At 48.7% G+C, this 13,224-nt stretch overlaps 1 protein-coding gene across 17 annotated transcripts in view; it reads right to left on the bottom strand.

Moving 5' to 3' along the window:
- Window positions 1-13,224, bottom strand: part of KIAA1217 — a 377,430-nt gene that overhangs the window by 289,375 nt on the left and 74,831 nt on the right. For 4 of the 17 annotated variants that reach the window (XM_082742079.1, XM_082742086.1, XM_082742085.1 and 1 more), the window contains exon 1: window positions 284-781. The exons of 3 other annotated variants lie outside the window; for them this stretch is intronic. In XM_082742079.1, coding sequence (XP_082598205.1) covers window positions 284-353 — 70 coding nt within the window. In that variant the 5' untranslated portion in view covers window positions 354-781. Of the gene's footprint in view, window positions 1-283; window positions 786-13,224 lie in introns of those variants that run through there. 10 more of the 17 variants (XM_082742084.1, XM_082742074.1, XM_082742070.1 and 7 more) reach the window with 8 other exon arrangements.

The raw sequence follows: 13,224 nt of genomic DNA, 5'->3' as shown, positions 1-13,224 counted from the left end.
GCGATTTATTTTGTCACCGCCGAGAGATACAACACATACTGCCTGCTCCCTGGGCTCCCAACGCGGCATCCCCACGCCACTTCTCCGGCTGTTTGAGGAAAGCCTGCCAGAGCCGAAGTCGGACCCAAGAAATCACAGCGCTCCACGCACTTTCCAAAACGCACGCCAGCCCGAGAAGCGCGCGTCCCCCGCGCCAGGCGCCGCGTCTCGGGTTCTAAAAAGCAGCCCGCGGCGAGGAGCGCGCGGAACCGTAACTCCATCTTTGAATGAGTCTGTTACTTACCCTGCTTCTGTCCGCCGTCTGCTGAGCGGGGAAGGCACGGCTCGCCTTTCTGGCTTTCATTTTCTTCCATTGTCCCTCCGCCCGCGGCACTAGCTGCTCGCCGCTCTTTAAACTTCAGAGCGCAGTTCTGCAAGCTCCCAGAAAGCGCCTGGAAGGGGGCCCGGGGCGGGGGGCGGGGGGCGGGGAGGGGACCGTGCGAAACCCCACCCCGAACTGTTCTCCACTCCGGGGCAAAGTCTCCCCCGCCCGAGAAAACTGCATTCCAGCGTCGGGCCGCCCCCGTCCCTCCGTGCCTGCGTCCCCGCGTCCGCCCGCCCGCACGCCCGCCCGCCGGACGGTCCCGGAGGAAGGAGGGGGGAGGCTGTGCTCCCCGAGCCGCCCGCTACCCCTGCCCCTGCCCCTGCCCTGGGCCCGCCCTGCGCCGCGCGCGCCCGAGGCCCCAACAGGTGATGGGCTTCCCGACCGGGCACCCAGACCGCCTGTTTGCACCGCTGCGGACCGCCCAGATTCCGCAGCCCCGGGAAGGAAAGCATTTCACACAGGCTCAGCGGCAGGCGCTGAACGCCCGGTCTCCGGTTGCTTTAATCTCAGACACAGAATGAGCCTCCCAAGGAGGCTGATTTACGGGTTACTAAACAGCCAACTGCTGAACATCCCAAATTTCGGTGAAATCCCTTAAAAAAAAAAAAAAAGAAAGAAAGAAAAAGAAAACAAAGCGTGCATGCTGAATGTTGTTTAGTAAACACCTTCCGGCACTAACTTTCGAACCTGATTAACACATACAGAGAGGTGGTTTGCTTTTCGCACAATTTCAGTCACTTCAGCTGAACTTTAAGGAGTTTGTGCTCATTTGCCTAGGCTCTGACTGCGGCCTTCTCCCCCAACACACCCCCAACACACACACACACACACACACACACACACACACACACACACCTTGGTCACAACTCTGAAAAGTAAACTAGTAAAATCAACCTTCTGGGGTTCTCAAGGTAGTTACTTTAAAATATCCGAAAGGCAATAAAATTGCTTTTCTTTGGATAGGCAGAGTGGCATCCAACATACCCAAGTCTCCTTTTAAACTATCTACAAATATTTATTTTGTTCTCTACCCAGTCCTTGAAAACCTGGCAAATTTCCCAGAAAGTGAAAATAGGAGGCACAATGTACACACACACACACACACACACACACACGATGGGAAAATACTTTAAGCAATATTAGGTCTGCCACTCCAGCCATCTAATCACTAGCAGGACTGTGATATTTTCATCTGCAGTGGCCCCATCACTCCAAGGGAAAAAAAGGGAAAAAAAGAACAATGGTTAGCCTGCTGACCATACCTTGACCCAGTTTAACAGGCCACTCGGACCAGGTTTTAGATTAATTTAGCTCAAGAAGCCATCAGAACAATGGCTGGCCTATCCTCCAGATTCTGACCTTGAGTCACCTGTGTGTTTTGGCAGTGTGGGGGCATATTTTGGCCATTTAGGGCAAAAAGATGTGGAAGCCCTTAAAGGACAAAGGATACAGGCCAAAAGGAAAATGGCCATGTCAGAGAGGGAGCCAAACTCACGTCAGGAAGGGAAGAAGAAATCTCGAAATTCCTCAGGATTTTTCTTGAAATCTAAGAGGTGGTGAATCTTCTAGAAAGTTAAAGCTACGCCTAGCAGCGTGAATACAGCAGTTGAGTTGACAGAGCTCAAGGTCTCCGCGACTTTGTAACAGAATTACCGGGTAATCTTGCTTTAAGGAGGAACTAATCTTACACAGTTTCTGTACTGGTTCCCTGCAGGCAAACACCAGATGAATCTTGTTTCAACCTTACTATTTTCTCAGATACAAAACGTTCAGGAAGGAGGGATCCGTGTTCAGGCCCCCAGGCCCAGATTATCCCGATCCTTGTGTAGCTGTTGTGTATTTGCCTTCAAATTATTAATGCCAGAAATGACTGGGGGGGAGGCAAGGGGGTGGGGGAGAGAGGGAGAGACAGATTGCAGCCAGAGCGCAGGTCTACACCAGAGGTCCCTGGGCTCGGACTCGATAGGAACTTGCTTTGGTGCAGGAGAGCCTATTCCTAACAGTTCCCACCTGCCACTTGACACAGTATCTTAGGGAAACCCCCGGGATGAAAGAGACAACAGCATGCTTGCAATGGCAGTCCACCCCAACCAACAGCACGCAACCTGCTGGGAAGCCTTTCAATCCAGGCAGGAAAAAAAAAATCCATTTTATTACGTAGATTTTGCTTTCTTGGGGCTGTTTGGAAAATGTGAGGTCAGGGCCCAGTTGCTCCCCAAATGGGTAAAAGAGGGGCAGCTCTCCCACCAGTTCTAAACTCTGGTTAGTTTCCAGGCGGCCCAAGGAAGTCCCTCTGCCCACCATGTGTTGGAGCTGCTGGGACCCTCCCCTCCCCCACAGGCAAGCCCTCAGGCAGGCAGTATAGATATTCCTCCAAGCAAAACTCTTTGTGGAATGCACAAAAGAAAAAGGCATTACCAGGAAAGATAATTGACATAAATCATTAAGGATCACAACATCTAGACACATATTTACAGTAAATCACGTTCTCTTGAATAGTTAAACTCTCTGACCATTCTGCGGGGGAGAAAGCTTCTACCAGACTAGTTACTGGCCCTTTGTTCCTTCTCCTTGAGAGCAAGAACTAAAAACAATTCGAGAAAGTACTGTATTGATGCCTTGGCACTGACTTATTCTACACATCTCTCTCCAGAGCACGCAGACCTTACCAGGACCTGATTGTCAGGTTCTCTGAGAGGGGTCTCTAGAAAACACTGTTTTCTACAATCCCCATACGCTCAGTAACTCAGATCTTCATGAAAAATACTATGATTGTCATTGCTGTTACTGTGGAAATGTTCTTTCTGGAAGAAACCCTCTTTGAACTAGAAGCACACCGTGCTTTTAGGTTTAATTTAATTTCTAGGTTGAAAAATTGCTATTACAAACCAATCTGCCTACTGCCGTACTTTGAAATTTGCTGTGAAAGGCAGAAGGAAAGCGGGAGGAACTTGAAATGTGATTTTCCTGCAGTCATACGGAGAGCTACAATAATGATACCAGGGGGCTAGATTTTCAACTCCATTTCTGTTAACCAGCGAAGGTACAAGACTATTTCTTGCTTAATGGCTCCGTATGTCGGCAATTCATGCCTCAAAATGAGCCAACACACAAAAAAAGTGTCATTTCAAAGGAAAGACAAGTGATGGAGGTAAGGGGGCAAATGGTGATTTTGCAGGCGGAGCTAACCTGCTCCAGAACTGGGCCGCTACTGGTTTTGCTCGCACAACTTAAACACACAGTCGCCAGGACGGGCCCTCCTCCCAAGGATCGGAAACTATTGCATGTGACTTCTTAGCAGGCCCTTTTAATTACAGGGCTGCGAAAAGCATGTCAACGTCCTTGATGCAAGTTCTTCAACAGAGGAATTGCTAGAAGCCAGTGTTGGTGGGTTTCAAATTCTTTTATATTTTTATTATTTTTTTTTAAATTTTATTTATCTATTTGGCAGACAGACATCACAAGTAGGCAAAGAGGCAGGCAGAGAAAGAGGAGGAAGCAGGTTCCCTGCTGAGCAGAGAGCCCAATTGGGGGCGGGGGGGGGGGGGGGGGGCTCTATTCCAAGGCCCTGGGATCATGACCTGAGCAGAAGACAGAGGCTTTAATCCACTGAGCCACCCAGGCGCCCCATCAAATTCTTTTTTATTTTAAACCCTATTAAGAACAAGAGAGCCTACCCTGATGGGACATCAGGACACGAAAGAAGTTATTCATGCTTGCGGAAGCCATAACATATACTTTTCAAAGACTGGTAACTTAACGTAAAAAGATGCAAAATCAGGTGAAAAACAAACCAAAAATGTTTCCCCCAGAGCCCCCGTGCCTTGATGTGTTCTTACACATGGCCTTTCCTACAGGAACACTGCTGTGTGTCACCCTGGAGTTCAGAAGTAAGACTGCTGACAATTGGGAAAACATTTGCTTAAAAGGATGATCTGGTGGTGAATGAAATGCAGGCTGCCCCATCCTACTCTTGCCAGCAGCGTGTCAGCTGGCTAGGGTGACCTTATATTTAAATATAAACCAGAGCACTTGTGGCAGGGAAAGGGGACACTATTCATGATCGCAACAGGACAAGATGCAGAAACCACGACTGTCCCTGGCAAAGCCGCACAGATGGTCACCTATGCGTGGTCCAAGATAAGCCCCATGTGCTCCTCAGGTTTCCAAACACAAAATGAGCATGAATAATGCTGTTTGAGGTTCCCTGAGGGGCCCTCATGAGAGACATGTAAGCGTTAATTAAAGGTGTGGACCCCAAGGGCGCCTGGGTGGCTCAGTGGGTTAAAGCCTCTGCCTTCAGCTCAGGTCAGGATCCCAGAGTCCTGGGATCAAGCTCCACATCGGGATCTCTGCTCAGCAGGGAGCCTGCTTCCTCCTCTCTCTTTCTCTGTTTCCCTCTCTGCCTACTTGTGATCTCTGTCTGTCAAATAAATAAATAAAACTAAAAAACTAAAAAAATAAGAATAAATTAATTAATTAAGGTGTGGGCCCCGTCTGAGCGGTTTCACAAGCCCCATCCCAAATTTCACATCAGAGAATACAAATGCCACCACACGATATGCTGTACAGCCCACCCATCCAAAAGGAATTTTCCTTTCTGTGTTTAGGGCGCAGATCTCACAGATGCGACCACAGAACCATTTATGTCTCCGGCATTCCCTCCAGAGGGTAACCAATCTTCCTAATCTTACGGGCGTCCTTAAAAATCCCAGCTGCTCCGAGGAGACCTGGCCAAACAAGGAAGCCTGCCCCACTGCTCCGGCCTATTTCCATGTCCTGGAACTTTCTTCTTCTACCCCATAAACTTCTTCAGGCGATTATAACTAGGAACTACTCTTAGATCCAGTGTGTTAATGCTTTAAGCGTATTTGCTTGCTCTTCAAGAGAATCCATTGATGTTCATTTTTATCAGGGTTTCTTTTATCTCTTTTTAAGTCGGAAGACGCTGGAAAGCAAAGACCACGTCTGCCAGACAGTGTAGCCGGACTGCCACGTGGGCAGCCCGTCCTGGAGAAAGCTCCGGGTGAGCACGGCCGACCGAGTCTGGATCCCAGGTGGCAACTTTTAAGGGAAAATTGCAACTTGTACAGGCTCGCCCCTTTCATCCCAGAGCCGGCTGAACCTTGACATATTCTATAGAGTTCCTGAAGGCCCAGGAGGAACCTACGAGAATGCCAACACTCCCTAAGATGGCAGCATCCTGCCTGCTTGTTGCTCGCTTTACCCAGTGGGTCTCGAGGGAACCCTTTCATGAGAGAGTGTGAGGGGACGTCTCACCAAGAAGGCACTTCCCTGGCCTACTTCTGCCCCTGGGCTTCCCCCCATGCCCTGCAAAGCTGTAGTGAGCTGTTGGGGGAGCAGGGACTATGGGAAGCAAATCACAGAGTCAGAAAACTGGGATCAAGTGTTAGCGTCTATTACCCTCTCCCATTCTTCAGATGAGCAGACTGAGGCCCCAGGAGTTAATGGCAGTCGGCCTCCCTAGTCAGCCATGACTCTGTCGAATTCCTTTCATCCTTAGGATCTTCTGTACTCTTTTCTCACAACTACCCTGGGGGACCCCTCAATTATTCTCCCTCCTTTTGCTCTATGGACAGTAGAGTCAGGGTTGGTCCAGGGGAGAGTAGATCTCTCTTCTAAAGTCCCTCTCCCATCAACCATAGAATTGGGTCCGGTATTGTTTGGGGGTCATTGCTATACAGGCCATGAGGCACTAGGCATTGGTACCTTCTCTGCTCATTGAGAGGTGGTGTGTGCTGTGTGCGCTGGTGCAGTGATGCCAGGGACATCCCAGGTGGGACATGGCTTTCCCCAGGAGGTGCGGCTGGGACCAGCCAGCAGAGAGAATGAACAGGAGCCTGTACTTGGTCTGATAAGGGAAACAGCCTAAGCGGTGATGGGGGGACAGGAATGGTCCTATAGGCTGGTGGTTTGGGATACAGCACAGACGTGGGGTGTGGGGGCTCTGACTTTGGTACAGCAGAAAGAGAGGTCGCAGGATCATTCTTCCCGCTGCCTCTGAACCTTTGCACTCCTTGTCCCCCCCCGTTCCCCCCCCCCCGTCCTCCCCCAAAACTCAGAGCTCCTAACTTTCCCTACCAGGCAGGGGAGAAACACGTGACACCGCACTGATCACGTCTGTATGCTTTTCTGCCAAATAAACACTGACCTAGACTTGGTTTCAATAACACACTTAGTGTGTTTGTTTGTTTGTTTGTTTTTTGCTTTTTCATGTTTTCTTCCATTTTTAGTTTTAGCGAGTAATGGCCACAAAGACTATTGGTGAGAGCCGCAGACGACAAAGAACAGGTCAGTGTGAACTCACTGTTCTTCTAGCTCCTAGCTCACCCCCAGGAGGCTGACACATTGCTGGGGCGGGGGGGCACTGCAGGGGCAGGTGCTCTGGGCTCCAGGGATGCTGAGGCGGGGGGGGGGGGCACCCACTCTCCAGCTTCTCCACCAAGCCCAGCTCAGCCTCAGGTTTTTATGGCCAATTCTTGAAAACCAATCATGTGCTTCACAACTTAAGTATTTTTACAGTGATTTCATTTTTTCCCACCCCAGGCCACAGAATTTAAGGAAGGGGATAACTGGTATTCCTTGCAGATGAAATAAAATAGTTCTAAAAATGAAGGACCTAATTTCAGGAGCCAGGTGGGAGGAGGAAGAAGACAAGAAGACGGGGAGGGGGGGGGGGCTTCTCCTCCCCCCTCCCCCAGGTCAATTCTGTGTCCCTCCCCCGCCCAAGTGCTACTAGAGCTTAACATTTTCTTTTCCAGATTATACTGTTTTGCTTTTGAAATACATTCTTCCTCAAACTTTACAACTGCTCAACTGGGCAAGGTTTTAGTGGGATAAAATATTTAATTAGAGGTTGAGCCAAGTTTTCCACAATACTCTATGAGGAGTCTAGCTTATGTGAAGCGATCGAATTCATAAAAGCAAAAGAATAAAATGGTAAGTCGTTTCTACCTGCTCCTCACCCCAACACACACACACACACACACACACACACCCTACCCATGTGCGTCAGAACCCAAATCCCCGGGGCACCTGGATGGCTCAGTTGATCGAACGTCTGACTCTGGATTTCAGCTTGGGTTATGAATTTGGGGTCGTGGGCTCAAGCCTTCCGTCAGGCTCCACACTCATGGGGGATGCTTGAGATTCTCTCTCTCCATCTGCCTCCCTTTCTAAAATAAATAAGTGAATCTTTAAAGAAAAGAAAAAAAAAAGAACCCAAGGCCCTGATAAGTGGCAAGCTGCTATAGTAAAGTAGACCAGCGAGGAACTGATAATATCTCCAATGTGCCCTACTCACAAGCCCATTCTGAGGAAGGCAGTGGGAAGCGTCTCTGTGCACCCTAAATCAGCAGGGACCGGTTTGGAGTGCTCCCTGTGGGAGAGCTCCGGGTAATCGGGGCTGGAGAGAGGGGCTCAGAGACCCATCAGCTCTTCCCTCTTCTTATAAAATTTGAATGAGGTGTAGACAAAAAGTGACCAACAGGCCAGGTTTGCCCAGAACTTTGGGTGGTCTCAGGATGCAGAAATTTCCTTTTTTTAAAAAAAAGATTTTATTTAGTTTGGGGGATTAGCATGAGCAGAGGCGGGGGAGGGAAGGGGCAGAGGGAGAGGGAGAAGCAGACTTCTCGCTGAGCAGGGATCCTGACCTGGGGCTCCATCCCAGGACCCTGGGATCATGACCTGAGTCAAAGGCAGGCTCTTAATGGACTGAGCCACCCAGGCACCCCTGGATGCAGAAATGTCTATGCTAAAACCAGGAAAATCCTGAGAAATCTAGGTGCAGGTGGTCACCCTGGTGTGGCGGCCAAAGCAGAGCCCTACAAACAGACTAGCAGGCAAAGCCATGAGGCAGGAAGAGAAAGGGATGGTGGAAGGGGAGAAAGGGGGGGAGGAGTGGGGAGTAGGGGGAGAGAGAGGGTGCGAGCCAGGGAGCAGCAGCAGCAGTAGAGAAAGAAGCTGGCAGGGATGGAGCAGCGGGCTGAGGGACAAGGACAGATTTCTGTTTGCTTCACAGAGGGACCGCAGCTCTATCCTCAGTGTCGAAAGACCATGTCCAGCTCATCAAGAGGTCTGGGAAAGCCATTTCCTAATCTTCCTGCTTCCTCATATACAGAACAACCCAACCTATGGGTAGGTCTCTTCCTCCTCATCAGAGGGGGTCCTGGCCTGGGGCAAGCAGGACACTCAAGTGGAGAGTTGACAGAATCCCTTCTGAGATAATGAATAAATATGCTTTGGTTCATCTTCAAAACACAATGTTCTCCATCCTACCCCTTTCAAGATTTACACTAAATAGTTCCCAACTGCCTTTGGGTGCAGGTTTTTGCAGCAAAATGATTTATTTCAAGGAGTTCCAAAAATTCTAGAGGTAAATTAACGTGGATTAGATTCCGGAAAAGAAAAAAACCCAAGGAAAAGGAAACTGAAAATTACCTTGTTCAGATCATTGCTTCTCAAACATCAGCAATTTGTTTGCTGTTATCAAGTTGTTACATTTTATACTAGTATTGACTTAATATTGACTCCTTAAAAAAATTAAGCTTTTTCTCCTTAATAATATTCTTGAAATTATGGGTTTGATAAAACAACCATATAGTTTCAGGCTTTTCTTACAATACAGGAAGTACGTATCTTTTTTGAAAAGTTAAATATTTTATTCTTGTCATTGCTTTATTTTTTTTAAGGTTTTATTTATTTATTTGACAGAGAGAGACACAGTGAGAGCGGGAACACAAGCAGGGGGAGTGGGAGAGGGAGAAGCAGGCTTCCTGCTGAGTAGACTGGACTGAAATCATGACCTGAGCCAAAGGCAGAGGCCTAACGACGAGCCACCCAGGCGTCCTTGTCACTGCTTTATAAGACACTGTAGCACGGAGGGTATTGGTTTAGTATTGGTACAAATCCATCCATCCCATAATTCACTCATCCCTTTCTTAAAAAATAAAAAAGGTACTGAGCACAGGGGAGCCTGGCTGGCTCAGTTCAGGGAGGGTGTGACTCTTGATCTCATGGTGGTGAGTTCGAGTCCTAGGTCGAGTGCAGACACTACTTAAAACAAAATCTTAAAAAAAAAGCTATTGAGCACTTCTCTGCCAGGGGGCAATGCTAAGGATGCTGGCATTAAAAAGACAAGCCCCAGCCAAGTGAACGTTCATCACACCGCAGCAGTATTTACTGGCTTAGGCATGAGCCCCTCCCATGAGTTTAAGAAGTCACAAAGGATAAGACTAGCTTTGGTCACTTTGGAACCCCAACCCCTACCACAGCCCTGCATGCACTGAGATGCCAAGGAAATGGTTTTTTTTTTTTTTTTTTTTGCCTGGTGGCATCAATGAAGGAACGATGAAACCATGTAGACTGAGAAGAGAACATCTATGTTCATTTACTCAAAGAAAGAAGAGTAGAGCCCTAGCAGAGATAAACAGAAAGCCAGGGAAAGAGGAGCTGCCACATCGGTCAAGAACAGGAAAGTTTGGGAGAAAAAGTAACGTGGGGCCTCAAAGCGGGAACAGAGTTTGACCAGGTGCATCACTGGGGAAAGAGCTTTTCAACCCAAGGAACTTCAACCGCAGTGGCCATTGCCTCGACAGAGTATGAGTGCGGTGTGTGTGGTCGGGAGTGTGGGGAGGGATGGGTGGTGGCAAATAACAGCAGAAAGTAAAGACATTTAAAAAATATTAAAGCGTGGGGGGTGCCTGGGTGGCTCAGTCGGTTGGCATCTGTGTTTGGCTCAGGTCATGATCCCAAGGTCCTGGGATGGAGCCCCGAGTTGGGATCCCTGCTCGGTGGAGGGCCTGCTCCTCCCTCTGTGTGCAGTCTTTGAACTCTCACTCTCTCCCTCAAATCAGTAGGTAAAATCTTAAAAAAAAAAAAAATTAATGACGGCGATCGGGAGTGGCAGAAGATAATAAAATATGTAAGGACCAATTTGGAGGGTTCTTGCATTTCAAATGAGAAGTTGAAGTTGTATCCAATAGGTGATGGGGAATGAATGGGCCGAATCTGTACTTTAGAAAAGTGATTCTGTTGGCCTGATGTTAGGTGTACTGAACTGGGGTGGGGGTGGGGGCGCGAGAGCTGGAGGGGAACAGCCACGCAGTCGGTGAGAAGCTGTGATACACGCACTGTATTTCACGGAGTGTGTCTGCTGGGAGCCATAGTCAGTGTGCCTCCTCCCCCACCTGCCTTCCCCATGTATTTGCCCTGCAGCCTGCCACCCGGGTTGAAATATTCTCCCAAGTTTATCCACTACACACAAGTCTGAGTCACTTTTGGGCAGAAATCACGTGGATGGTCAAACCAGCATCTATGTGTATCCAATAAGAGGAAAAAACAAACAACATCACATGTGGCCCGTTGAGCTAAAAATCAAAAGAAAACAACACAGAGGCAGGCAGCTGGGAATTAACAGCATTCAGGTTCTCAGTCCACGCAGAAACCACCTCGTGTCTGCTCTCGAGCTGTGTAATCTTGGATGAGTGGTGATTTAAGCTCTCTGGGCCCTGGGGGTTCTCATGTGTGAAATGAAGGCTCCAGGCTATAGACCCTTAGACACTCTTCTCAATTATAACATTCTTTCTCGGTTCTTCTAGAGCTTTTCAGAGAAGCCAGGTTCATACAGGTAAGGCAGGGGAACCCAGGCTGGGGACTGTTCCCGCCCCAAACAGCGCTGCCATCCCCTACCCCAACCTCACTAACGGAATGGAAAGGAGGGTTACCTGTGTTTATTCTGTGTTCTTCCTTCAGACAAATCCTGAGTGCACAGACAAGGCTATAGCTTCAAGGTCAGGGGAAGACCATGGTCCAGCCACCCTGAGCTGCTACAATTTCTCAGTGTCGGTGTGGAGGGAGCACGGATGCTGGAGTCCAAGCCCGAATCCCGGCCTCACTGCTTACCTGCTCTGCCACCTGGGGCAGGCTACCTTAGTTTTCCTACCTGTATAATGGAAATCAGAATAGTACTTTATCTCTTAGGGTTGCTGGGAGGAGAAAAGGAAGACATGCCCGACACAGTGTCGAGTGCCATGTAAGTGTGGTGAGTGAGTGAACAATGTAACAGGACAGGGCGTTCTAGCCGTGTCGGGCACCACGTGAGCACCCGCCCCTACTATCCCAACGTGGGTCATGATCTCTACAGGGTCCAGACATGCGATCAAAGCTGTGGGACGTAAGTTGTGGTGCCACGTCCGACAGACCAACAAGACCCCTTAGCATTCATCAGTTCACGCCCACACGGTAGCATGTCCTCTCCACTGCTCAGGCTATTTCTTTTGGCATTTTTATTCAGTGCTCTACACGAAAATAAAATGCAATGGGGCTCCTGGGTGGCTCAGTGGATTGAGCCTCTGCTTCGGCTCAGGTCGTGATCTCAGGGTCCTGGGATCGAGCCCCACATCGGGCTCTCTGCTCGGCAGGGATCCTGCTTCCCTTCCTCTCTCTCTTCCTGCCTCTCTGCCTACTTGTGATCTCTCCCTCTCTCTGTCAAATGCATAAATAAAATCTTAAAAAAAAAAAAAAAAAAAAGAAAAGAAAATGCAGTGATCACAGTCATCTAAACAGAAAGGATCTGGATGAGGCACAGTCAGCAGCATGAAGTTTGCAAGACTGGTTGGGAAAGTTAGAACGTGGAAAAACTTAGCTCTAGTGCAGGAAGCATCGGCCAGGGAAGATCTTGCTCCTTCAGAAAGACGGGGTGGGGGGGGTCCCACTCTCACCCCAGCAGTACCATTTCATGAATGAGTGAATGAATGAATGAACCTTTGTGACCGACGTATTTCTACTCTACGTGGAGGTCAAAATCCAAGTGACACAACACCCAAAGGGAATTAGTTAGAGAATGCTACACAGCTGAGACATGGAGGGAGGGACGAGAAGGAAACCTCTGGAATCTGATAAGCATTTTACAGTCAATACAGATTCATAGCATGTCTCCTCTGGGCCCTGGTTTTCTGAAGGAGAAAATGAAAAGCAAGGCAGCCCAGAGAAGGAGATGTATGTATGTGTCTGGATGATCCTTGAACAAGTCCACAAACCAGTTCAGGGGTCCCACAAGACACTAGCAGCGACATGTGAAGATGGATGACGGCGTGATGGGCTAGATAGATGACAGCATTTGACGCTAGATCAACGCTAGACAGATGACCCATGAATTCGACGCTCAGAAAGCTTGAACTTGATCCTCTGAGCATGGTGGAGCCATATAGCAGCAACGATATGGTCGCATTTGTGTATTAAATTAACTGGGTGGAAACTGGATTTGAAAGAAGCAGGAAGGGGAGCCTGGGTGGCTCAGTGGGTTAAAGCCTCTGCCTTCGGCTCAGGTCATGATCCCAGGGTCCTGGGGCTCTCTGCTCATCAGGGAGCCTGCTTCCTCCCTTCTCTCTCTCTGCCTGCCTCTCTGCCTACTTGTGATCTGTCAAATAAATAAATAAAATTTTAAAAGAAAGAAAGAAAGAAAGAAAGAAAGAAAGAAAGAAGCAGGAAAAGGGAAAAGAGATGTGAGAGTCTGGGAAGACGAAAAGATGAGGTGGATTTGAGAAATGCTCAGGAGGTAAGATGGGAATGTTGTGCGGATTCGCAGAATTCATAGATTCGTGGCAGAAGTTGGGAAGATGACCCCACACAGCTAACAGCCTCAGAAGACACATCAACGACATCCGGCGAGGTTTTCACACGGACTTGGTTTGGTCAGTCCTACACCAATTATTTCCCGAACAACTTCGTTGGCCGCATATGTTTCTGTTGATAGGTTCTTTCAGTGTCCAAAATGGCCCTGCACATTCCAGGAAAACGAAAGGAAGTTAATGTTTTGCCAACTTCCTCTTTTTGTCATA

The sequence above is a fragment of the Mustela nivalis genome, assembly GCF_964662115.1.
Source record: "Mustela nivalis genome assembly, chromosome: 7".
Taxonomy (NCBI): domain Eukaryota; kingdom Metazoa; phylum Chordata; class Mammalia; order Carnivora; family Mustelidae; genus Mustela; species Mustela nivalis.
This window is presented reverse-complemented; position numbering and strand designations above follow the sequence as displayed.